At 45.4% G+C, this 25,472-nt stretch overlaps 2 protein-coding genes across 2 annotated transcripts; both read right to left on the bottom strand.

Annotated features, from left to right (window-relative positions):
* Positions 1-228: 228 nt before the first annotated feature.
* On the bottom strand, positions 229-10,641 carry LOC142209757 (nicotinamide N-methyltransferase-like). The gene is made up of 3 exons (XM_075278798.1): positions 10,428-10,641; positions 8,904-9,111; positions 229-721 (listed from the first exon to the last, which is right to left on the bottom strand). The coding sequence occupies exons 1-3, from the start codon at positions 10,573-10,575 to the stop codon at positions 295-297; spliced, it is 783 nt and encodes a 260-aa protein (XP_075134899.1). The 5' UTR covers positions 10,576-10,641; the 3' UTR covers positions 229-294.
* A 3,323-nt stretch (positions 10,642-13,964) lies between these two features.
* Positions 13,965-24,885, bottom strand: REXO2 (RNA exonuclease 2). The gene is made up of 7 exons (XM_075278797.1): positions 24,640-24,885; positions 22,545-22,628; positions 21,388-21,465; positions 20,415-20,526; positions 18,507-18,615; positions 17,092-17,145; positions 13,965-14,254 (listed from the first exon to the last, which is right to left on the bottom strand). Exons 1-7 carry the CDS (start codon positions 24,781-24,783, stop codon positions 14,185-14,187), a joined length of 651 nt encoding a protein of 216 aa, XP_075134898.1. The 5' UTR covers positions 24,784-24,885; the 3' UTR covers positions 13,965-14,184.
* Positions 24,886-25,472: the final 587 nt, after the last annotated feature.

Here is a 25,472-nt window from a genome sequence, read left to right as displayed (position 1 = left end):
GAACTGAGTTCAGAGTTTTGCAGCAATCAGACAATCCTACCTGGATGCATTATTCATCATACCGGCCAATATTTAGCAACTGTCTCCGAGAACATCAAAATTTCAGGTAACATCCCAATCTATAGAATTAGTAGAATGTACCCTGATGCGGATATCCAGATTAGGAATTTAAAAAAGTTTCATTTTGTGAGCCCTAAGAAAATACCATACACATATGTAGAGTCACATGGATATTTTTTAATGAATGTTCCACTTGGGGCAAGATACAATGGAGATATTTTTACCAAGACGTACTTATATTTTTTGAGCATGAACAAAATAAAATCCCTCGTGATCTGAGGCTTCAAAGGTGGCATCTTCTGGCTTCCCGAAGGATAGCAGCTGTACGATCTCGAAGCCGCTGTCACTTATGGCGTTCTTAAGAAACTTCTCATTAACCGGCAGAGAGAAAACCTTTTCGGATCCAACTTCATAGTAGTTACAGCCGAGGTCTCCGGCCATTAGCAAGTGTCCCTTTGGTTTTAGAAGATTGCAGAGGTTCTTTAGAGCCTTCCCATAGGACTCGTAACTCTTACAAGCAGCTTCCAGGCACACGGTGGTCACCAGGCAATCTGCTTTGGGGACTTCTTGAGGAGCCAAGGGATTACTCTTACCCACGTCACACATCAAGGCTTGTTTTATCTTTCCCCTCAGTTTCTCCTCCTTTTCTTTCTGGCCCACCCTAGAAAAAAACCCAAAAAAAACAAACAAACATTGAAACACCATTTTTAAATTAAGTCCCTATTAAAAAATTTCATGTTGAGGGATTTCTGGGACGGTGTCCACCGCCTGCTTTCCCAAATCTTTCAAACTACCCTTCCCAATACGCCGGCCTTTTTCTTGCTTCACCTCTCGGACGTCTCCCTTCGTGCCTACCATAAATCGGCGATAAATGCTGCCAGAGCTTGCATCCCAGCTCTGTGGAAGTCCTCCAACCCACCTTCTCTTTGCCACTTGCTCCGTAAAGTGGAGGACATCCAATGTATGGAGCACCTTACAGCGTCTCTCAGAGACACTCGTGAGGCATTCATGAAGGCTTGAACTCCCTGGATCCTTTTCCAGGGGTCTCAGCCATATAGAGACATAATGGGCTGATGCTCTACCCTAGTTTTGGGTCTGCCCGTCATCAGCGCCGCACCTCCCATGAGGTGACCTGAAGCAACCGCTTCAGGCGGCGCCTATGCCGGGGCCCTGGGGGAGGGCGGCATTTTTGCTGACCTAAGCCAGATCTTAGACTCCGCCTCCTCCGGAAGAACCAGCGTTGATTGGCCGAATGCTGTACACTGGCCAATCAACGCTGGTCAATGCATTCCTATGGGAAAAATCAGCTCGCGCATATCGCAAGGATCCCGACCAGATAGAGCCCCAAAGAGCTGGGTGAGTGACATTCCCACCTAAATAAAGCTAATCCCTAGCTAACTCAGCCTGTACATCTATCCCTGTCTCACAGTCACATAGTTCACATTCTCAAATTAATCAAATTTTAAATCCACCATTCGTATAAAGTAGAGGTCACCTGATTTCGGCTGCCAATTTCTTTTTCCGATTTTTTTTCACTGCCTCCGTTGTTGTAGTTCCTGTCCCACCTCCCCTGCGAAGTTATTGGTGCAAAAAAACGCACCAGGGAAGGTTGGAGGGGATACAAATTTTTACTGCGTTTGCCTCGTGGTATACCTCGAACGGCCTGATATTCGATCGAATATGTATTTGATCGAACGGTGTTCGCTCATCTCTAGTTTCGAACGGTGTTCGCTCATCTCTAGTTAGGGTTAATCCAAATGAGAGGGTTGAACCCAATGAGAGGAAAAAAATACCCCATCAGGAGAAAAAATTTCTTCTCCTCCAACCTCATCAACTATGTAACTATGTATATTAGCTTTTGGATTTCAACATGTCTGACCCTTTTATTATAAAGGGATGACCTACCACCAGAGGTCAGTGGCTGCCTCCTCCATTCAGTACACATAGCAATGTGCAAAAATTTTAGGTAGCCGTTGAAAAATACTGGAAAGTAAGAATACATTCAAAAATAGAAGCTCGTACATTTGTCTCTATCCCCCACTGTTCTTCAGAGATTAGTATACAATATGCTAATTAAAATGTCAAGTGGGTGGAGTCATACAGGTACAGACAAATGGGTGTTACACATAGTTCTCTAAAGTTGGGTTCATATGGGTTTTTATGTTAGGATTTTGACACGGAATCCGCTTCAAAATCTGGTTCAAAAAAACGCCTCCAACTGAATTAAATGGGTTCCTTTGCGGTTTGTTCCTGCTCGCAGAAAAAAGAGGAGACCTGCCATTTTTGAGGCAGATTCCGTGGCAGAGTCCGCGGTGTGACACCTCTCTCCCGACTAAGCCCATTCATTTGGGCCTAATCCTTAGCGGAATGCCGCAACTGGATGCCGGTACACTGTATGCACTGCACCAGCATCCAGTCACGGCTAGCCGTCTTTTGGACCGGATTCCGAGGTGGCCTCTGTGTCAAGATCCGGTCCAAAAAACCCCTGTGTGAACCCGGCTTAACACCTCTGCTTCTAATTGGAGGTATGAGCCATATCCACTTGTCTGGCACCACCCACTTGACTTTAGAGAGTCTTGGCATACTTGGTGTTGAAAATGGCAGCACTGATTGCTTGGGAACAGTAGGAGCTAGAGAAAAATTTCCAACTGTTCTGGAATCAGTGGAGTGAAGCCTAAAGAGCTGGAAGTGCTGAAGGTTGTGAAAAGTCCAAGGGCACAACTCATTTTGGTCTTTGATGAATCAACTTTTTCGACTTTCCTTCACTGTATTTTTTTCAATGCAGGGGGTATTTATTTTTTATGTGGTATACAGCACTGCCAGTACAAGTAAATTGCACAAGAAGCTCCTTGGGCTTAACTTTAGAAGGTCACCAGGTTTGGTTTAGCTGCTGTCTGGGTCCTCGATGATCTTTTTTTCTGGTGGAATTGACGTTGCCACAGACTACTAAGATTTCCACAGAGCCTGTTGACTTTTGCACAACTACCAGACAGGTCATCTCTGATGCAATGAGAGTTTACAACACAAAGCTGATCCTTATCTAGTCACATTCCCACACTGCCATGTACCTTGTCGTAAAGCCAATGACTACACATTAGGCAATAAAGCTCATGATATATTCTCAGGTCACTACCAGCCTAGGAAGAGATTTACATCAAGACTTTCTGTGACAGAGTAAGAGGTGTCTAATTTATTAAGACGCTCCTGATATATAAGGCACATCTCCTGCACTTCTCACACCAGAACCTATAGACTCTCTTAGTCCACCTATGAACTGATTTTGGGCCACAATTTTGGAATGTCAGCCAAACCCCTATTCTTTATAAAACGACGTCCTTTTCGGTGAAGTCACAACCCAGGTTTCAAAAAAATTCTTCTCTAGACAAAATTACACCAAAATTTTGAATGCAATTTTTGATGTGAAGTTAGAGGTTGTCACTTTGACACAGAGTCACCATCTCTGTTGTTCTTCTCTCTAATCTCAACATTTCCTCAAAACATCCTTACCAAATTCTGTCAAAGGTTCTCCATTAAACCCATCAAACTTATCGGAATGTCAGGAGCAAAAATCATCACCTTGTCAAAGACTATTGCACTGTGTTGACCATTCCCTCTAATCGAACATCTTCTGAACCTCTCATACACAAAATATTATCTTCTTCTCTAAACTAAGTGCCTCATTCTAAATGATGCTGACCCTCTTCTACCAAACATTAGCCTTGGCACAGCTGTTATCTATAACCCCAGCCCTTGCTTCCTTTCGCCGAAGGACTCAAGGACGCTCAAAGACTTTGAAGACTTCTTTCAAGATATAGAAATTCCACCATTGGGGTTGTGGGATCTCTCCACAAATCACTCTACTTCCTGGACCACTCTGTTTCCTTCATTCCTGACCTGTTCTTCGGACAATCTGTGAAGGTCTTCTTCAGCTGTACTTTATCTTCTCCAATTCTCTGTCTTTGCCAGTGTACCTCAAAATTTAACCCTTGCCCTGTTTTCTATTTTCTCCAAAATGTTTGGAGAAGGTTTCTCTAAGCCTATGGGTTTTTCTCAGGCTACAAAAGGTCTAACCGGTCCTTCAGATAGGACACCATCACATGGACTCTCTTCTGTGGTTACCCATCAATTCAGAACCAATAGCCACTACCTTCAGATGTTCTTTTCTCCGTCACCTACCATAAGAATTCATTAACATTGAAATTTCCTTTGCCAGTCTTGATCATCTCCTCCATTCGCACAAGATGCACCAGAATTATTAGGAGCTTCAGGAACCAACAAGACTTATAATAAATCTTACAGCCAAGGTGTCCCTATCCCTGCCTATCATAATCCCCACCCCAATATTTTTTTTAAAAAAAAGTGGTAAAGGGGGAAAATCTTTAGCATAAAGTGCAGTTGGGTTCCAAAGATAGTCCACATTTCTGACCATGATAAATAACCCAATGTATCTAGGGTTCTCCGAGCTCTCTTCACACTGTATCTACAATGTATGTCAAGGGTTTATATCAGGAAATTCTACTGCTGTCTTGTTTCAGCGGAGGCCTCCATTGGATGTCACTGTACAAGTAGACAAAAGTATAAGTCTCCCATTGATTCTAATGATAACATGTACAAATGTTTGTAGGGGATGTGTATGCCATCTACGCTAAAAATTGGAATGTTGTATTGATGGCATTATATAAGTCCCATTTATCAGAATACTAGCCATTATGGGCACATCTGGTGTTCCAAGCAATGCAGATGTGACATATTTACAATATACTATAGAGTACAGATATACCATATTATATATAGTTACATAGTAGATGAGGTTGGATGAAGACATCAGCCTATCAAGTCCAACCTATAACCCTACGATCCCTACAGTGTTGATGCAGGGGAAGCCAAAAAAAACCCAGGGACTGTTTAGAAACCTTGACTATTGGCTGACCAACGTATATGTGTAAGATGTCATTGTAGGACACTTCATTACATATATGCTTCATACAGCACGGCCCACCATGACTATTGCTTTGTTGTAGCTTAAATGGATTCTCCAAGTCTTGATATTGGTGGTCACCAATATCAAAGTGGTGGGGATTCAACACCCAGAAAGTCCACTGATCATCAAAGAGACAGATTTATGCATGGTGCAGCTCAGCGCCCAGTCACTAAAGGCAGGGCCGCCGATAGGCCAGTACTACTGGTACTGGCGTCAGGGGCCCAGCCAAATTTAAAAATGGGGGGGGGGGGGCGGGCCCCCCTGGCGCCGGTAGCAGTCATTGTATGTCCTGTTTCAACTCAGATCTGCATCCAGAGGACGCAGATCTGAGTTGAACACATACGCGGCTGAAGCAAGGAGCTGACCTGTGTCAGCTCCTCGCTTCGCCACTGCACGCCTCTCTCGCTGACACACATGCGGCTGAAGCGAGGAGCTGACCTGTGTCAGCTCCTCGCTTCGCCGCTGCCGCCTCTCTCTCGCTGCCGCCTCTCTCGCTGAGCCGGGAACGGCTCAGCCGCATATGTGTCAGCGAGAGAGGCGGCGAAGCGAGGAGCTGACACAGGTCAGCTCCTCGCTTCAGCCGCATATGTGTCAGCGGCAGCGAGAGAGGCGGCAGCGGTGAAGCGAGGAGCTGACACAGGTCAGCTCGCTTCAGCCGCTGAAGCGAGGAGCTGACCTGTGTCAGCTCCTCACTTCGCCGCTGCCGCCGGCGACCCGGCAGTGTAGACGCGATGTGATGACGTCACATCGCGTCTACAGCTGTGCTCCAGTAAGAGAGAGAGGCGCGCAGAGAGCAGCAGGGGAACGAAGGAGAAGGAAATGTAATGTGGAACGTGAAACTGGGGGCAGATGAAGGAGAGGACGGCATGACACTGGGGGCAGAGATGTGGGGACATGAATCTGGGGGCAGAGATGTGAGGACATGAATCTGTGGGCAGAAATGGAGGGGACATGGATCTGGTGGCAGAGATGGAGGGGCATGAATCTGGGGGCAGAGATGTGGAGACATGAATTTGGGGGCAGAGATGGGAGACATGAATCTGGGGGCAGAGATGGAGGGGACATGAATCTGGGGGCAGAGATGGGGGACATGAATCTGGGGGCAGAGATGGGGGACATGAATCTGGGGGCAGAGATGGGGGACATGAATCTGGGGGCAGAGATGGGGGACATGAATCTGGTGGCAGTGATGGAGGGGGACATGAATCTGGGGGCAGAGATGGAGGGGACATGAATCTGGGGGCAGAGATGGAGGGGACATGAATCTGGGGGCAGAGATGGAGGGGACATGAATCTGGGGGCAGAGATGGGGGACATGAATCTGGGGGCAGAGATGGGGGACATGAATCTGGTGGCAGTGATGGAGGGGACATGAATCTGGGGGCAGAGATGGAGGGGACATGAATCTGGGGCAGAGATGGAGGGACATGAATCTGGGGCAGAGATGGAGGGACATGAATCTGGGGGCAGTGATGGAGGGGACATGAATCTGGGGCAGAGATGGAGGGGACATGAATCTGGGGCAGAGATGTGAGGACATGAATCTGGGGGCAGAGATGGTGGGGACATGAATCTGGGGCAGAGATGGAGGGGACATGAATCTGGGGCAGAGATGGAGGGGACATGAATCTGGGGGCAGAGATGTGAGGACATGAATCTGGGGGCAGAGATGTGAGGACATGAATCTGGGGGCAGAGATGGAGGGGGACATGAATCTGGTGGCAGTGATGGAGGAGGACATGAATCTGGGGCAGAGATGGAGAGGGGACATGAATCTGGGGCAGCAGATGGGAGGGGACATGAATCTGGGGGCAGAGATGGAGGGGACATGAATCTGGGGGCAGTGATGGAGGGGGACATGAATCTGGGGCAGAGATGGAGGGGACATGAATCTGGGGGCAGAAATGTGAGGACATGAATCTGGGGCAGAGATGGAGGGGACATGAATCTGGGGCAGAGATGGAGGGGACATGAATCTGGTGGCAGAGATGGAGGGGACATGAATCTGGGGAGAGACGGAGGGGGACATATAATTTATGGGTGAATGTAGGAGGATTATACAGTGTGCTGGCAAATGGAAAATTAATGAGTGGGCGGAGTCAACATAACAGTGGGTGGGCTAAATTTCCCGCGGCGCGCACAGCACATTTTTTTCCCTCTTTGTGGTTCTTCAAAAGTTGAGAGGTATGGGTACAGGGGGCAATGGAAAGATGTTAGAAGGTGGACGGGGGGGGGGGGGATTGATGGGGTATCGGGGTGTGCGGCACTGCGGAGAGGGAAGTGGGGCAATAATATATAATATATAAGTTTTTAGCTGGAGAATAATAATGATGTAGGCTGATATGCTACTAGCATAGCAGCCTGTTTGGGGGTGGGACTTTCACTTTAAAGGAGTGTTCACATTGTGTTTTTGGCCTCCCTTGCTGGGATACATTGGTAACCAGTCACAATCAGTTCCCCACTTATCCCGGCACGGAGAACTGCAGCCCCCCCTTTTTTTAATGGCCAGTTCTTCGTGCAGGGATAAGTTGACAGCTGATTCTGACTGATTACCAACGTATCCCGGAAAGGGAGGCCAAAAACGCAATGTGAAAAAGCCCTGAGGATTTATTAGGAGGGCTCTTATAGATGGTGTTGGCTCTCTAAAGGCGCGGTCACACGTAGCAGATTGTACCTGCAAATAGAATCTGATTAAGCCTTGTAATGCTGCTAAATAAAGGGAAATGTAATACAGAATTGGTATGTCGCAAAATAAGGTAGTTTTAAAATGGCGGGGGAGGGGGTGGGGCCCAGACACTTAGGCTGTATGGGGCCCCAAAATTCCTGATGGCGGCCCTGACTAAAGGTACAGAGCGTCATAGATTGTGCTGAAAATAGCTGATCAGTGGGGGTGCCAGATGTTGGACTCTATCAATCCAATATTGTCATAGAGATGAGTGAGTACTATTCGAAATGGTTGTTTCGAATAGCACGCGCCCATAGAAATGAATGGAAGCGGCCGCACGACGACTTTGCTGGCGGCCGGCCACTTGACCCCCTGCTTCCAATCATTCCTATGGGTGCGTGCTATTCGAAACGGGAGCTACCTATCCTACACTCAGCTATTCATCTGACGTGGCTGCTGCAGGTCTAGCGTGCCATGGCTTTCCCCATCATTACAGCTGACTGCCAAAAGATAGAAAAGCCGAACCTTTACGGTATGAAAATAAATCACCTATAAGAGACAAAGTAGATCTACCTTCTATAATTGTATTCTCCGGGGGTACATGATGTCAATTATAGTGAAGGTAATTTTACCGATAGTTGCACTTCTAAGTTCTCCATTCCCTTCTGATCCTCAGCTAGGTCATGTGACCAGCGATAAGACTCTCCAGGAGGTTCTATGACAGTCTTGAGGCGAGTCTCTTAGGACTAAATTGGGAATCTGGGTTGTTGCACTTTTGTAAACTGGGATTAACTAAAATGCTTATTCAATGTATTTTTTTATTTTATTTAAGGAGGACCTTTCACTACCTCCACCAAGCCCAACTTTTGCCTCTCTCAATAGGTGCTTCTCCACCGATTCCGGCACTGCTGGAATTTTTTCTCTACTCCTCACCGTTCCTGAGCAATCAGTGCGTTAGTTAGCACCCAATATGCTAATTAGGCTCTCTATTGTTGGGTGGGCGGTGCCAGACTACCTGCTCCTGGATCACCACCTACAAATTGGATGCTGAACCTAACAGCATTATTGCTCAGGAACGGTGGGGTCTAGACAAAAAATTCCTACTGCGCCAGAATCAGTGAAGCAGCACCTATTGAAGGAATCAAAGAGTTGGAGTTGAAGGTTTTCTTTAACTCTCTGTGCTATCTTCATACTAACCTGTTTCCTTCTAATTCACAGACGTGTTTCACAATAGATGACCAGTCGAAGGCATCAGGTTCATTATTCAGCCATTTCTGCAGCTCTTTTAGCTCTCGCTTAGTGTGAGATGTCACAATAATTTCATCAAAGTTTTCACATGCTGAAAGAAGTTGGTAGATGGAGGGAGCTGTGCCAATGTCAATGAGTGTGGATCCTTTCACAGCGCCTGGCGAACAAAATGAGTGGTTAACATCAGTGGTGTAACTAAAGTCTTGTGGGCCCGGTGCAACCTTTTGTCCGGGGCCCCTACCTCATCCCTACAGTGAATTCTTGATAGTGATGGTTACTGGTGCTAAGGGGTTTAATCCACTTTAGTATGGTTAGGAGTCATCTGTGAAGCTCCTTGGGTTATGAACCAGATGGAAGCTGCAATCTCAATACTGATGTCAGTGCTTATGGGTCACCTAAGACTCCTGGGCCCAGGTGCGACTGCACCCTCTGCACCCCCTCAAGTTATGCCCCTGGTTAACACACTAAAATGCATATTATAATGAGAAAAATCAGGTACCGACCCTTTCCTTAAAGTGGAAACTAACAGGGTCCATAGACTGTAGATAAATGTTGGCCAAATAAGCCAATTTCTACAGATGTTGGGGGAAAGGATTGGGCCTGTTGGACTTCAACCTGCCTGATCTCTATCATGTTGGCTATAGAGACCTCCAAACACATGATTATGATGCAATTTGGCCGCTTGTGCCATTTATTTATGCCAAAACCAGAAATTGATTTTTTACAAAATATGGGAAAAATAATGGAAAGTAATGTGACTGAACCATGTCTGGTTTTACCTCAAACATCTGCTGTGGAACACTTCCAAAAAACGTTGAGTGTGAAGCCACCAGACGGAAATCTAATGACAAACGTTCAGCTACTATCATTGTCACTATGTCCAATGTTTCTAAAGACATCTTCAAAAACAATCACAAACTCCTTGAGGGCGAAGTCCGGTAGAAGAAAATGATGGATTTTATAGTCCCTGCAAAGGGAATGAGGATTTTTTTTAAAATCTCATCCCCACATTGGAAAAAAAAAACAGGGATTGCTACTCCTAGAGCTTAAGCATGGCCAAGGGTGAGGGTCCATGTTGCAAAAACGCAGCTGTTTTTGTTGCAGATTTTGCTGCGTTTTCTTGAACCAAAGCAAAGAAGGAAGGGGGAATATATAGGGAGTTGTTCTACATTAACCTTCTGCTCAGTCCGCTCCTGGCTTTGGCTCAAAATCAGCAAAATCTGCAACAATAAAAACTGCATTTCCATAACTTTGGGCCTCCGGTCTGCGCCATCGTTTGGCAGGGTCCAACATTCCTTTTTATGGTTATTTGCTACCATCTAATACATCAGATTTTTCCCGTAATACGTATCATCTCCATAATAGCTTCATATACTACGACACGCCTGATCGGGATTCGCTTTCATCATCACGACGCTATATGATGTCATCTTACAAAGGGAAGGTAAAAAGTTCAGTTTTTGGATTTCTTACCTGACTTGAAAGTCTTGTTTAAATTTTCAAGAACAAACCTCAGGAAGTCGTCGGCCAGGCTGCCAGATCCCAGGTGAAAATAGGACTCCAGATATAGCCGGGGATCAAACTTCTCTTCATATTCGCTTGTGTTGGTGAAGTCGGACATGCTGGTTCTGAGCTGTGCAAACAATGTGGACTCGCTGTAAACTGAGCAGATCCTGAATGTTTGCTGTGGCCAAAGTACTGCAGGGAAGGCGTTGCCTGTGCCTGGAATGTGGGGGGAGATGTCTGCCAGTAGTTTATGTAATAATTTACTTTAATATAAACTCAGATCTGCACGGCCTTTTTGTACAGACTATTAGAAAGATAACGGGGCAGGGGTCATTTACAAGCACATTGGTAAGGGTATGTTCACACCTACCATATGCATTGCAGATTTTCCGGTTGGATTTTAACAACTTTTTTTCCATGCACTGCCTATAAAAATTTGCACAAAAATTGACTTTAAGTGCAAGTTGACAGCGGCCGGCCAATTTATAAAACAGAATAATTGCAGGATTGTTCCTACTGAGTTCACTGGGATAGTCAAAATCACTTGAATGGGACTGAGCTGCTGCTGAACCATGTGATCAATGAGCGTGATGTTATCGACACAGGGATTGCTGTGGTCTCTTCAAACAGCTGATTGTGTTAGACCCCCACACAATATTAGTGACCTATCGTAAGAATAGGTCAGCAATATATGAATCACAGAAAACAGTTTAAGACCAGGGCCCCACAAGGGGCAAACACTGTGGTGTGGCCATAGCAGAGACGTCACAGCAAAAAATGCAGCGTTTTACAGTCACTGCACTGCATCCACACATTGCAGAAAAATATGAGCAGAAGATACACTGCAATTTCCAAAACTATACATTATACAGAGTCCCTGCAAAGCATTATACAGTCCCTGCAAAGTCTCTGCAAAGCATTATACAGACCCTGCAAAACATTACACAATCCCTGTAAAGCATTATACAGCCCCTGCATAGTGGATAGGAATCCAGTGAATCCCAACCACACGTTGCAAAAAATATGCACAGCGGAAATGCTGCGATTTCAAACTGTCACATTTTTGGAAATCGCAAAATGCCAATTATATTCATGTACACGCTGGCAGTTTCTGTATAGATATTATTAACGCAGAAAATCCACAGAGGAAAACTTTTGCAGACTTTCTGTGAAAAGTGTAGTGGAAAAACTGTGATGTGTTTCTGCCGCAGTTTTTCATGCAGCATCTTTTTTTTTTGTGCTGTGTCTTGCGTTTTCCTCTGCAGACTTTCTCCTCCTATTATACCTACATGTAAAACATCGGTTTTCTGCAGGTTTATTTAAAGTTGCTGCGAATTTCAAAAACGGGTGTTTTTGAAAACGCCACTTTTCCCCTGCAGATTTTTTGCTGCAATGTGTGGATGTCATTAGCCAGAATTGCATTCACTTTGCAGGTATTGTGAAACGCATTGTTTTCTGCCATAGCCAAAATGCTGCATTTACACAATGAGGGACTCCAGCCTTAGATTAAGGCCCCACGTTGCAGAAACACAGCTTTTTTGTTGTTGCAAATTTTGCTGAGGTTTTTTGAGCCAAAGCTAGGAGGGAAATAAGCAGAAGGTAAGGGCTTGTTCACATCTGCGCCTGTACTCCATTCTGCAGGTTTCCGTTTCCTGCACAAAACAGGGGCAGAAGACGGAAACCTGCCGACATGTTTCAAGCCCATTCATTTGAATGTTCACACTTGGGGAAAGGGGATTGTGGATACAAAGCCTCCCGACAGTAATTATAATGGAACTACATGCGTTAATAAAAACTCATTTGAATGAAATCTTTTCAAAATTGTGTTCCTTACTGTGATGTGTCAGATCTCTGACCCGTCTGAGAATGTCCCGATGCTTGCAGACCTATCGCACGGACTCTCCGCTCCTCCGGTTAGAAGCCTTCATATGCAATGACTAGTTGACTATGACTAAGAAAGCTATGCTTTCGAAACGCGTCAGTCAGACTTAGGGCTGGTTTTTAGTTTTTTGTTCTATACCATCTATGTCTGTGGAATGCCTTTTTAATGTGGCTATGTGCCATTTAATAAAGTGAAAGATGAATTTTCAAGACACGCTGGACCTTCAATTTTTTAATCACGAACATTCATTTGAATTGGCTTGAAAAGTCTCCGCACGTGTGCGCCGGTGAGCGTTTTATGCGCTCCGCAGCAAAACCGTTTTTTTTTAAAACTGGACACAGAGTCGGATATGCAGGACTCTGTGTCCGGTTTAAAAAAAAAAAAAAAAAAAAAAACTGTTTTGCCGATAGATAGGTTCCTAGGAGCCCTGACAGTGTTATATACTATGGTTGGAGCCCATCCATAAAACAGTGTAAAATACTCTTTAAGCCTACTAGAAACCTTCCTCTGCAGATCAGTCGTGGTCATAATGCTCAGGCCCCCTACTGACCAGGAGAATGGGGGGCCTTTACCACACTGGTCCATTTATTTCAATGGTAGCACTAGAGATAGCCCAAGTACAGAGATCAAATATCTCTGGCACTCGCACTGAAACATATAGATTGGTGTCCCACATTCTCCTGATCAGTGATGGTCTGAGTGATCGAATCCACACTGATATACAAGTTATCCCTTTAAGAATAGCTAATCAATTTTCTTAAAGTGGATAATCCCTCTTCCCTTCTCCTCTTCCTTTGTAGACAATCTTCATAGGAGTAGAAAACTCCAGCATCTTGAGTTCTGTAAGCAGGTGGCAACCGTTCTCCCCCTTGCCCAAAAAGTTACTGTCACTCCCACCCAGTGAGACCTGCTCTAATCGGATGAATTTGGATGATCATATTACCAGAGCAATCTCAGATCCAGTTTTTACTTTCTAAACTGCCCCGATCAAGCCGATAAGATAATCCCCACACTGATCAATTGGCAGCATCATGGCTGAAAGGCCAGCTTAAGGCTGGGCTCCATTTGAAGGGCCAGTTGCAGGTTCTGTCATATTTCATATGCTACCTCCTGTTGAAGCGATGGACCCCAATCCTGTGACTCAATGGGATCTGAGTGCAGGGCTGTGGAATCGGTAGGACAACCAGCAAATCTAACTCCTCAATGTAACCCTGGACTGGTGCTCCAACCCCTTCATAAGTGACCACAGAACCCATAAAGATCCTCTGGCTTGGCCAAGTGATACAGAATTGCGGATTCCGGCAACACGGTGGCTCAGTGGTTAGCACTGCAGCCTTGCAGCACTTGGGTCCTGGGTTCAAATCCCACCAGGAACAACAGCTGCAAGGAGTTTGTATGTTCTCCCCGTGTTTGCATGGATTTCCTCCCATTCTACAAAGACATACTGATAGAAAAAAAAATGTACGTTGTGATTCCTATATGGGGCTCACAATCTACATTAAATAAATAAAAATAAGAATTGCGGATTCCATTATGAACAGAAGCCACAAAGTGTGACCACGGCCTACAACACGTCATTGCTTGTGACCAATAACAGACAGTGACATTTACAACCATCGGAGAGAGCAATTTAATGGCAATAACAAATAAAAGTCAAAATAAGCAAATTTGCTAAATATGTAAAATCTTTTTGCAAATTCAACCCTGCACCAAGTTCATCCAGTGAAACAACCGACGGCACTTTGGTCTTACAAGTGAACGTGTAGTGCGACAATGCTGCGCCTCTGCACCGGATGGCTAGCAGACGACCGCACAACGCCGAGTCCTACGTCTTCTCATCGGTCACTTCTTAAAAATGCTCTGTCTGTAGAACTGCAGCTCCTTAATGCTTTCTCGGATATCATCCAATGCTCTGAAATAAAGAGATAAGCCATGACTAAGGCAAAACACTTACATTAAAGCAAAAAGTGACAATAATGCATTTATTATATTGATCATAGAGGCGCCCCCTGCCAGCAGTACATGCAACTGCAACGCAGCGAGTCTCAACCTCATACTAACCTCACAAGACTCAGGCTTAGTCTAGTTCACCATAGAAGCGAGACTCAACTCTACTATTTGTATTCACTCTATTGAGATGAAGTTTCTATTTTGCCAAGAAAAATGTAAGTAGAATAGGGACGAAAAAAACAACTGTGTGAACAAAGCCTGAGATTGCTCTTACTGTTAGGAAATTATCTGGTACACTGCTGACATCTAGTGTTCACTTTAGGAACTTCCTATTATGCACAGCACTATATGGGGACACCACTGAAAATTCACAGCAACATGGGACAAGGTTGTTGTTTTTTAACCCCTCGTAGGTACGAGGGTGGTTTACATAAATCTCATTCACTTTGCTGCTACTGTGCATTGTTGTTGACCTCTTTTAAACTGAGTCTCCAAATTGCAGTAAAGCAGCTTTTTTTTAGTGACAGATTTTGCTGCATTTTCCTTGAAGGTGCCCTTGGGCTTTGGCTCAAAATCTGCAACATAAAAAGCAGCTTTTAACCCCTTCCCGCCGATGGCATTTTTTGATTTTCGTTTTTGACTCCCCTCCTTCTAAACCCCATAACTTTTTTATTTCTCCGCTCCCAGAGCCATATGAGGTCTTAATTTTTGCGGGACAAATTTGTCTTCATGATGCCACCATTAATTATTCTATATAATGTACTGGGAAGCAGGAAAAAAATTCAGAATGGGGTGGATTTGAAGAAAAAATGCATTTCTGCGACTTTCTTACGGGCTTTGGTTTTACGGCGTTCACTGTGCAGCCAAAATGACCTGTCCCCTATATTCTGTTTCGGTACGGTTCCAGGGATACCAAATTTATATGGTTTTATTTACATTTTCACCCCTTAAAAAAATTCCAAAACTGTGTTAAAAATTTTTTTTTCTAAAAGTCGCCATATTCCGACGGCCGTAACTTTTTTATACGTAAGTGTACGGGGATGTATATGGCGTCTTTTTTTGCGGGGCCGGGTGTACTTTTTAGTTCTACCATTTTCGGGAAATGTTATTGCTTTGATCACTTTTTATTCAAATTTTTATCAGAATCAAAACAGTGAAAAAACGGCGGTTTGGCACTTTTGACTATTTTTCCCGCTACGGCGTTTACCGAACAGGAAAAATATTTGTGTAGCTTTGTAGAGCGGGCGATTTCGGACGCGGGGATACCTAACATGTATGTGTTTCACAGTTTTTAACTACTTTTATATGTGTTCTAGGGAAAGGGGGGTGATTTGAACTTTTAATACTTTTTATATTTTTTTTTTTAAATTTTTTTTTGCATTTATTAGACCCCCTAGGGGTGTTGAACCCCAGGGGGTCTGATCACTAATGCAATGCATTACAATGCTAATGCATTGCAAAAAATCATCCTCTCTTTTGCAGGCTGCATACACCAGCCTGCAAAAGAGACAATTTGCAGACAAGCCTGGGAGCCTTGTATAGGCTCCCGGCTGTCATGGCAACATGACGTCAGCCCTGGAGCATGCTCCAGGAGCCGGTGATCCTGGACAAAATGGCAGCGCCCATGCGCCGCCGGGAAAATGGCGCCTCCGGCGCCTTTGACCATGGCGCCGGAGGGGTTAATGCCTCCGATCGGTCCGGGGACCGATCGGAGGCATTAGAGCCGGTTGTCTACTGCTTAAAGCAGTAGACACCCGGCGGCTATGGCGGTCGCCATAGTTACAGACCCAACATGCGCCGTACTATTACGGCGCATGTCGGGAAGGGGTTAAACTGCTTCAATTATATCTGCATGTCAATTATATCTATGGAAACGATGGCGGCTTCCAAGTTGATATAATGGTAACAGAAAGTCTGCGGAGGAAAACTCTGTAAGCTTTATAGCTGTGAATCGTTCCGTGGAGCCTTAGCCCTAAAGGGATCCTATCATTGTAGGAATAGCCTTAAAAAAGTCTATTCTTCTCCTACCTCTAGGTGTCTTCTCTGCGCCGCTGTTTGGTAAAAATCCCAGTTTTCTTCAGTATGCAAATGAGTTCTCTCGCAGCACTGGGGGCTTCCTCAGCGCTCAAACAGCACTCGGGGCATCTTCTTCTGGAACGCCCTTGCCCTGTGTCTTCTTCCGTCCTGGGTTTCAATCTTCTAGGCCTCGGGCAAAGGCGACTGTGCATGCCCCGTGGCCATTTTACACAGTAAGCTGGAATACATTTTCTTGTGGCTGCTTACACGGTAAGCTGGTGTAAGCAGCCATTTTCTTGTGGCCTGTGGCCATGCGCAGTATAGAAGTTGTGCTCGTTGTCACAGCTCAGACCATTCATTTGAATGGGACTGAGTTGTGAACAGGCCATGTGACATCACAAGGCCTGAGTAACAAAGCGCCAATACTGCTAAAATCTATTGCTCCACCGGAGTCCAGGGTGTCAGACCCCTGACAATCTTCAACTGACTGGGATTGTCCAGCTGGTAAATAGTCATAGTGACATTTCTGCACAGGTTCATTGAAACCTCAATGGTGAATGAGCACGTGAGCTAAAAAAAAAAACCCAAAAAACAGAGAGCGACAGACATACACGGCTGCAAGCTCAATGGCGAACGAGCATGTGAGAAAAAACAAATGTAAAGCAGCCAATGATACCTCAACCAGTAAGGACCAAAGAAACTTTTTGGCCGAGCAGGGTCAGAGGCACTAAACACACCAAGGACAATAGGACCCATGGAGATGGTGGCAGACATTGCACCTACCTATGAGAAGCCGCTTTCTTTGGTGCACATTCGTATTCCACAGGATACCAACGTCTGAAACAAGACGAGACTCTCGATGAACATCCATATTGTACATGACAATAATACGTACATTACATGATGTATCAGGACGAACGGAAAAACTTGGAACTTGCTCGAAGACTGAAAAACTTTTCACATCGCTTGTCTTTCCCTGACATAACTGGTGTGCATACAATACAACCAAAATAAAGGTGTAAGTTGAAGATGGCACCACAACGTTCACCTCACCCCAGTATAACGTATCGTCCCAAACCTGTGCAATGGACAGAAGTCTACTGAAGATCCACAGAGGAGCCGTACTGAAACAGCCCTGCGCCCTGGGAGCCAGTTCAATTTCGCATTTAGGCCTCATGCACACAGCTGCAATTTTGCTTTTTTTGTTTTTTCGCAGATTTTGCAACATCAATACAAAATACTTTCTAAGGGTGCATTCACACTGAGTAAACGCTAGCTTATTTTGTAGAGTAAAATTACACTTGTAAATTTTGCTATCCCATTGACTTCAATGATATTTTTTTACAAGTGTAAAAATACGCCTGTAAAAAATACGCCTGTAAAAAATACGCCTGTAAAAATACGCCTGTAAAATGTCATTGAAGTCAATGGGATAGCAAAATTTACAAGTGTAATTTTACTCTACAAAATAAGCTAGCGTTTACTCAGTGTGAATGCACCCTAATACATATCACCCTCTTTAAATTCATCCTCATTTATCTGATATATTTTCAGGTCATTGTCCTCAGAGTGATGTTTCATTTGCAAGTTCACTACCTCTTCCTGTGAGCAGTTCAGCCAGCAAATTAAACCTCACACAGCGGTATGTGACCTCAGAAGTGTGGGAGCGATTTATTACTTGTGATTTCATTGCAGGGGAGAGTGGAGAAGGGAGGGGTGCACTGAGTGAGAGCAGGCAGATGAATCCTGGGAAATGGAGTTTGTCTACAGATTCCCTGCATGTAAATAACAGTGATGCAAGGAGCAGCAAGTAAAATAAAGCCAAGAAAAGGGTGCACAAGGGAACAGTGAGGATTTAGCACTGCTGTGGATGTATTTGAGCTGGAGGGGTTATGCAAGGACCCAGGAGTAGATGACTTGGTACACAGTACTGTACTGCAACAAGGAGTGTAACAGCGTGGTCAGGTCACTGCACAGTGCAAACAGCTTCTGGCTCCCTATATTGCATGGAACAGTGTTTGATGCTATCTGTGCTTTCTATGGGTAGGCTTGGCACCTATTTCACACATACCGGTGTCTATATGCAATTACAGATCCATAACTGTTGACAGTATACGGTAGCCATACCTATAGCTGTGTGCAAGAGGCCTCACCGAGGTGTGCTGGGGGTTGGGGAGAGAGGTTACATAATACATTACCTGCATAACTCTTTAACAGTGCTGACATCAATGATCCTGTAATGCAGATGTCTCATGAACTGGGGCATATATTTAGACAGGAACTGTTTATCCACGTGCACAGAATTCCCTAAGGAGAAGAAGACAGGAATATATATTATATGTCCATGCAATGTTTGCACCATGTTAAGACAAAAACAATTCTGAACTTGACCTAAATGTAAGCAGAAGGATCCTGCGATGTTACATGCCAGATAGCTTCAAGCGATCTGGACAGTATCCATGAGCTGAATCCCCTCCCCCCTTCTCGCACATATATGTACAGAAGGAGGAGGAAGGCAAGAACTCCAGGTTAAGAAGCAGAACCTTTGTCATTCGCGGGACGGCTGGAATTCCACCCAGTCCTTCCATGTTTTGTAGAATATCTCACAGGAGTCTGATAAATATTGTTAGGATTCCCATAAGCAGGAGTTCATTCACCTCTGGATCCCACAGGGTGCGGGAGGATCCACCTGTCTCCAGTGCTGCGAGATACAGGCACGGGCGCCATGATCAAGAATCTGAACAAGGAGCGCTTGTATGTACACATTGGATTCACAGTGATGGAGGAGGAACAGAGCAGGGCCAAGATGTTGTGAAGTCTTAATGACCTGACTTAACGCCATCCAAAAAAGGCCTCACAAGACTGAAGCCTAGTCATAGTACCCTCTCCCCATGTCCGCAGCATCACCACACCAGCTCAGTCTGAGGGATCAAGACATGCAAAAACGTCAACACCCGGTACCAATGGAAGAGAATTCTGTAACTGGTTAGCACTACAGCCTTGCAGCGCTGGAGTCCTGGGTTCAAATCCTGCCAAGGACAACATCTTCAAGGAGTTTGTATGTTCTCCCCGTGTTTGCGTGGGTTTCCTCCCACACGCCAAAGACCTACTGATAGGGAATGTACATTGTGAGCCCTATATGGGACAGTGACTGGCAATGTCTGTAAAGCGCTGCTGAATAGGTCGGCACTATATAAGTAAATAAATAATAATTAATTCCATGATTCATTCACATCTATGTTGGATCCGTTCTGATGACACGGACCTGCTGTATAGGCCTCTGTGTCGGAACAGAATGGTTCGAAAGCCAACATAGAGGTAAATGTATCACAAAATGACATTCGGATTTGTCATCTGAGTGCATTCTGCTGAAAACTAGGCCCCAAATGGGAAGCAAACTTAAGGCGGGTTCACACCTGCGCCCGGTCTCCGCATTGTGGGTTTCCATCTTCTGCCCAAGTAACTGGACCGGAGATGGAACCAGCAGTCACTTTTTAAACCTATTCATTTGAATGGGTTTGCAAAGTGTCCGCCCGTGAGCGTTGTCTGGTCTCCGCGGCGAAACCATTTTTTTTAACTGGACACAAAGTCAGACATGCAGGACTTTGCATCCGGTTAAAAAAAAAAACTGTTTCGCCACGGAGACCAGAAGGCGCTCAAGGGCGGACACTGAATGCCAGGTTTCCGTCTCCTGTCAGGGTTTCTCGGGCAGAAGATGGAAACCCACAAAGCGGAGACCGGGCACAGGTGTGAACCCGCCCTTAGACTTAGGAAGCCTTCACACTGAGTAAACGCTCCACTCATTCTGAACTCATTAACTCTCCGTTAAAACAGATCTCATTGATTTCTATGGGTGCCGGCATACGCGCGCTCCCCACTGAAATCAATGGGAGGCTTTTTTCCCTATTGCTTTCAATGTGATACGCGCGTATGCCGGCACCCATAGAAATCAATGGGATCTGTTTTAACGCCGCTTACACTGAACGCGTTTACGTTCAGAATGAGCGGAGCGTTTACTCCGTGTGCAGGCTCCCTTAGATATGTATTTGTTGTCCTATAGAAAGCTAAATAAGGCAAATAACAATAGGTAATCTTGTAATACCTACCAGCCAGGGGGCAGACGCCAGGCGGGGTGTGTTTTCTAATGAACGACAGGAACTCGTACTCCGCTTGTGCTAGGGATATTTTACTGTCCCTCACGGCTTGGGTAAGGCCAGACTGCAAGCAGGAAATAAGTAACAGTGTAAGACATTGTGAGATTTATCCTATAAATGAGCTACAGTCTACAGAATGGGATATCTAGATAACACAGGCCTGCGTGGTTTAGTGGCTGCAATCCATAATAGCACTGGGTATAGGCAGCAGATCTCCACAACCCTCTGTGATCTGCAGACGTCCCTGAGATTCTCTACAATCATACAGAGGGCTGGGGGGGGGGGGGGGACGCTCAACAATGTCCGGTGCTAGAAGAGAAAAAAAACAGAGAAAAAGCACCGCGCGGCACCTAGTGCATTACCTCCGATAATACCATGCACTCAATATAGAAACGTAGCTATAATCACCTCAAGGTGCTGTGATATAATCACAGCATTCAAATGGTTCTACACACAAGCCCCTATAGGACAGGCGGAAGCAGCAGATAAACGCACAGGGCGTACAAGAGATTGCAAATGCAGGACCAATTCAAAACTCCACAAACAATGTAGACGGAATGAAAGAAATCCGTGCTTACCGAACCAAATCTTGCCAATGAATCTTTAATAAAACCTTTTCACACAACGCGTTTCGAAACCAACAAACGGCTTCATCAGGTGTACACCTGATGAAGAAGCCGTTTGTTGGTTTCGAAACGCGTTGTGTGAAAAGGTTTTATTAAAGATTCATTGGCAAGATTTGGTTCGGTAAGCGCGGATTTCTTTCATTCCGTCTACATTGTTTGTGGAGTTTTGAATTGGTCCTGCATTTGCGGTGCTAGAGGAGAACCTACATGTCACCTAAGAACCTATCTGACAGCAAAGAGCACGTATATGCCCCAGGACTTGTCCTACCTAGCCTAAAGTGCTGGGCAGTAGATGTTACCTTTCCATGATGTTCCTTGCACCAGTTGGACATGGAATCCAGTAACTCGTCCGGCTGTTTAATAATCAAATTGGGGCCCTGCAAAAATAAAGGAGAAAGTATCATCAGAAAATAGAAAAAACTTTCTAATTGTAGAAGTATTGTAACCAGTTTAGCAGGACCAAAGCAGCTTCCATATGTGAAGAGGGTAGGGGCTAGGGGCAACACGGTGGCTCAGTGGTTAGCACTGCAGCCTTGCAGCTCTGGAGTCCTGGGTTCGACTCCTGCCAGAAACAACATCTGCAAGGAGTTTGTGTGGATTTCCTCCCATTCTACAAAGACATACTGATAGGAAAAAAAATGTACATTGTGATCCCTATATGGGGCTCATAACCTACATAAAAAAGGGGGTAGGGGCTTACACCCACTTTAGTGATCCTTATAAAGCCCCACTCCGGTTGGTATTATTCCTTAGGGTATACTCATATGTAGAGACCACCAGGGGCTTTAATGTATTATCTGCATTTAGCCCAATGTATAGATTTTACTTGAAGGCTAGATCATCCTGATATTGATGATCTAGCCTTAGCAGGAGTCAGTAATATGTCATCGGTTGAAGAGACTGCAGTATTTGGGTGAGGGCTGCAGCCTGAATACCGAGAACAGCGCCACACATGGCATAGAGGTTATGCTTGGTATTGCAGCTCAGCCTTGAATAGGACTAAGCCTCCACTTTACCATGTGACTGATAGACATGATGTTATCAGTACAGGGAAGCGCCGCAAACATCAAACAGCTGATCGGCAGGAGTCCAGGGTGTCAGAAATATATAAGAAGCCTTGGACTCCCAGGGGCAGTAGGACGGAATAGGGAGGGAGGGAGTCAGATTTTGCTGCAGTTTTCTGAGCCAAAGCCAGGAGTGGATTGAGCAGGAGCCAGACGTAGATGAGTAGCCCAGATATTACTCATTCCTTTTATAACCACGCCCGGGCTTGGCTCATAAAAAAGCAGCAAAACCTGCAACAAAAAAGCTGTGTTACCCTAACATGGGGCCTCAGGATTAAAGGGATTTCAGCACCAACGAATAACGTTCATCGTGTACCAAGAAAATACCAAGTGACGGGCCAGTGATCACTCAGAATATATCCCATATAAACGCTACTCTGGTGCACACTTACCTCCGCCAGTATGTTGAGGTCAGAGTCGGTTATTAAACAGGCCATCTCTATGATCTCATCCTTGTTGATGTCCAGTCCTGTCATCTGCAACACAGGAACAACATAAGCCACATTCAAGACCGGATAAGGGGCCATTCACACGGAGGAAAATGGTGAGGAATTTGGTGTTGAATTTCAGCGCTGAAGAAAAAGCCTCCCATTGACTTCAACGGGTCCTTTTTCTGCTTTTTATTTGTTTTAGAAGTGTAATATGGCAGACTTAAAGTCCCAAAAGAGAACCTGACAGGGGTGTGTGCCCGGACTTGCTAAGTACGTGGAAATCTATTGGTCCATGATCACATCTCAATATCAAAGACTGGCAAAACAGTTGTGGTCAAAAGTCAAAGCTTGACTTTACTTAGGCTATTAGCATATTATGTTTGTGCAACGCACACCTTATAGTTTTCACGGATACCGGTGCCCATAGACTTGCATTCAAGTCTGCAGTGATCTGAGGCACCATAGGTTTGTGGTTTTTTTTAGCTACAATATGTTGAAGAATGGCTTATCTGTCCCTGGGATCAAGCTTTGACTTTTGACCACAGCTGCTTCTGTATTTGCCCCTACAGGCACACCCCAACAATGTGTCTCCTTTTGGGACTTTATCTGCAAAGCAATAAAGTTTAGCAACAGTGATGGCAGGAGTGTCAGGAAAAGAAAAAAAAAACAGGGGTTCATATTATTTTATTAAATTTCTATATAACTGCCTTCAGTACATCCCAAATAAATACAGACCACCTAAATAAAAAGGGGTCCTGCTTTATAACGGTCCCTTCATACACTAAACTAACCCCCTACAGATTAAATGCCCCCAGATTAGAATACTACTTCCCCCTTATAAAGACCCTTTCTGCATACAAAACCTAGATCTGAACCCTCCGCCCACACAGATCAGAGCCCCCCCCCCCCGTATAAAGGCCACTAACTATAATGCCCCCCATAAACAGGACCAAGACCACAGTCTCTTCATGTAAAGTCCACCTTGTATATAGACCTGAGATCAGACCCCCCCCCCCCACATATAGGGCCTAGATCTGACCTCCCTGCATACAGACCCCAGACTAGAACAACCACATACACAGACCCCAAATACTCTCAGATTAGACACCACCCTTCCAATATATAGATCAAAGGCTAGACCACCACCCCATATATAGAACCTAAATCTGACCTTCTTAATATAGACCCCCAGACCAGAGTCTCCCTAAATAAAGTCCACACACCATAAGCCCTCATATACAGACCCCAGACTGAATCTCTCAGTATAAAAACCACAAACTAAGCCCCCAATATACAGACTAGAGATGAGCGAATATACTCGATCGAATACCTCCCGATGCAAAAACACTTCCGGGGCTTCGAATTTTTACTGCCCCTCCCCCCTTCCCTGGCGCCGGGAGCGATGCGGCCGAGGTATTCGATCGAGTATATTCGCTCATCTCTAATACAGACCCCAGACCATAACGCCATTCTATATACAGACCCCAGACCATAACGCCATTCTATATACAGACCCCAGACCATAACGCCATTCTATATACAGACCCCAGACCATAACGCCATTCTATATACAGACCCCAGACCATAACGCCATTCTATATACAGACCCCAGACCATAACGCCATTCTATATACAGACCCCAGACCATAACGCCATTCTATATACAGACCCCAGACCATAACGCCATTCTATATACAGACCCCAGACCATAACGCCATTCTATATACAGACCCCAGACCATAACGCCATTCTATATACAGACCCCAGACCAATACTCCCCCTTTCGAGTATACCCCTTTACTTATCCCCATCCCTCACCCCTGGGCAATGACACCCTCCTAATGCCAAGCAGTGCCCTGGAGTAACAATAATGGGGCATAGTATGTGGGGGGCTACCTATTATGGAAGAGGGGGGCCTCCGGCACATTTTGTGGGGTCTGACCCTTATGTAGTATGAGCACTAGACTGGAGCCTGTCCTAATGGCCATATTGGTGGTCACCCAGCTTTCCCAGGATCAGATAGAAGTCTATAGACCGCCCCCTCCCCAGCTCTCACCTCCAGGTCCACCCACACCATGCGCTGCTCCATGCCCCCTGACATGGCCGTACACGATGTGACAGCCGGGTGTGGCGGGGACAGGCAGCTGCCAGCGACCAACCGAGACACGAATCTGCCGACAAGCGGGCGAGCAAAGAGCATCCCCGGCGCTGACAGCTCCGCTGCTATGGCTACCGGGCGCCGTGCAGCATGCCCACACTGCAGCGGGCACAGGCAGAGCGGAAGCAGCCCGGCCGGCACACGCGGGACACAGCCACGCCCCCTCTCACTGATTGGTCCCTAGGCTTAGCGTACGTGCATGTGGCCGGGTGATGTCATCAGAGCTTCCCCTTCGTGACGTCATCTTGTGACTCTGGGCACAACAATGCTCTGCAGTGGGAGGTCTGCAGATCACTGCTGCTTGTATCTGACTATACAATATCATGTGGGATAATAAGATCTTCATTGTTTCATACAGGCTGGACACATGGCCTTGTGATGCTCGCTTAGGATAGGTCATCTATATGTGACACTAGAACCCCTGCCGATTAGGGTTTCTGTCCTTTTCCCTAGGTTGATGACGTCAGATTCATTGGTCACATGATACAGCAGCAGCTCAGCCCCATTCAAGTGAATGAGGCTGAGCTATGATACCAAAAACAGCTCCTACAATGTGTATGATGCTGTGCTTCCAGGTTATTCATGGGGGTCCTGAGTGTCAGACCCTCACCAATCACATATTGATCAGGGTTAGTATTGTGGCTCAGTATTGCTGGAGTCTATGTTGGGATAAGTTGCACCAAATTTATCAAACGTTGCAAAATGTTTGATAAGTTTTATGCATCTCTATG

This window comes from Leptodactylus fuscus, chromosome 6 (assembly GCF_031893055.1).
Source record: "Leptodactylus fuscus isolate aLepFus1 chromosome 6, aLepFus1.hap2, whole genome shotgun sequence".
NCBI classification, from domain to species: domain Eukaryota; kingdom Metazoa; phylum Chordata; class Amphibia; order Anura; family Leptodactylidae; genus Leptodactylus; species Leptodactylus fuscus.
The sequence above is the reverse complement of the archived record's forward strand: the minus strand, read 5'-3'. Positions and strand labels throughout refer to the sequence as shown.

Bases quoted from the DNA above. Each gene is read 5' to 3' on its own strand.
- LOC142209757 (XM_075278798.1), bottom strand. From the start codon at position 10,575: ATGTCCGACTTCACCAACACAAGCGAATATGAAGAGAAGTTTGATCCC. The intron at 9,112-10,427 runs GTAAGAAATCCA...TTTGTTCGCCAG, and splicing joins AAACAAGACTTTCAAGTCAG to GCGCTGTGAAAGGATCCACA. The intron at 722-8,903 runs GTTAGTATGAAG...GTTTTTTTCTAG, and splicing joins TGTGAATTAGAAGGAAACAG to GGTGGGCCAGAAAGAAAAGG.
- REXO2 (XM_075278797.1), bottom strand. From the start codon at position 24,783: ATGCTCTTTGCTCGCCCGCTTGTCGGCAGATTCGTGTCTCGGTTGGTC. The intron at 22,629-24,639 runs GTGAGAGCTGGG...CCTGTGTTGCAG, and splicing joins TGGTGTGGGTGGACCTGGAG to ATGACAGGACTGGACATCAA. The intron at 21,466-22,544 runs GTAAGTGTGCAC...TTATTTTTGCAG, and splicing joins ACCTCAACATACTGGCGGAG to GGCCCCAATTTGATTATTAA.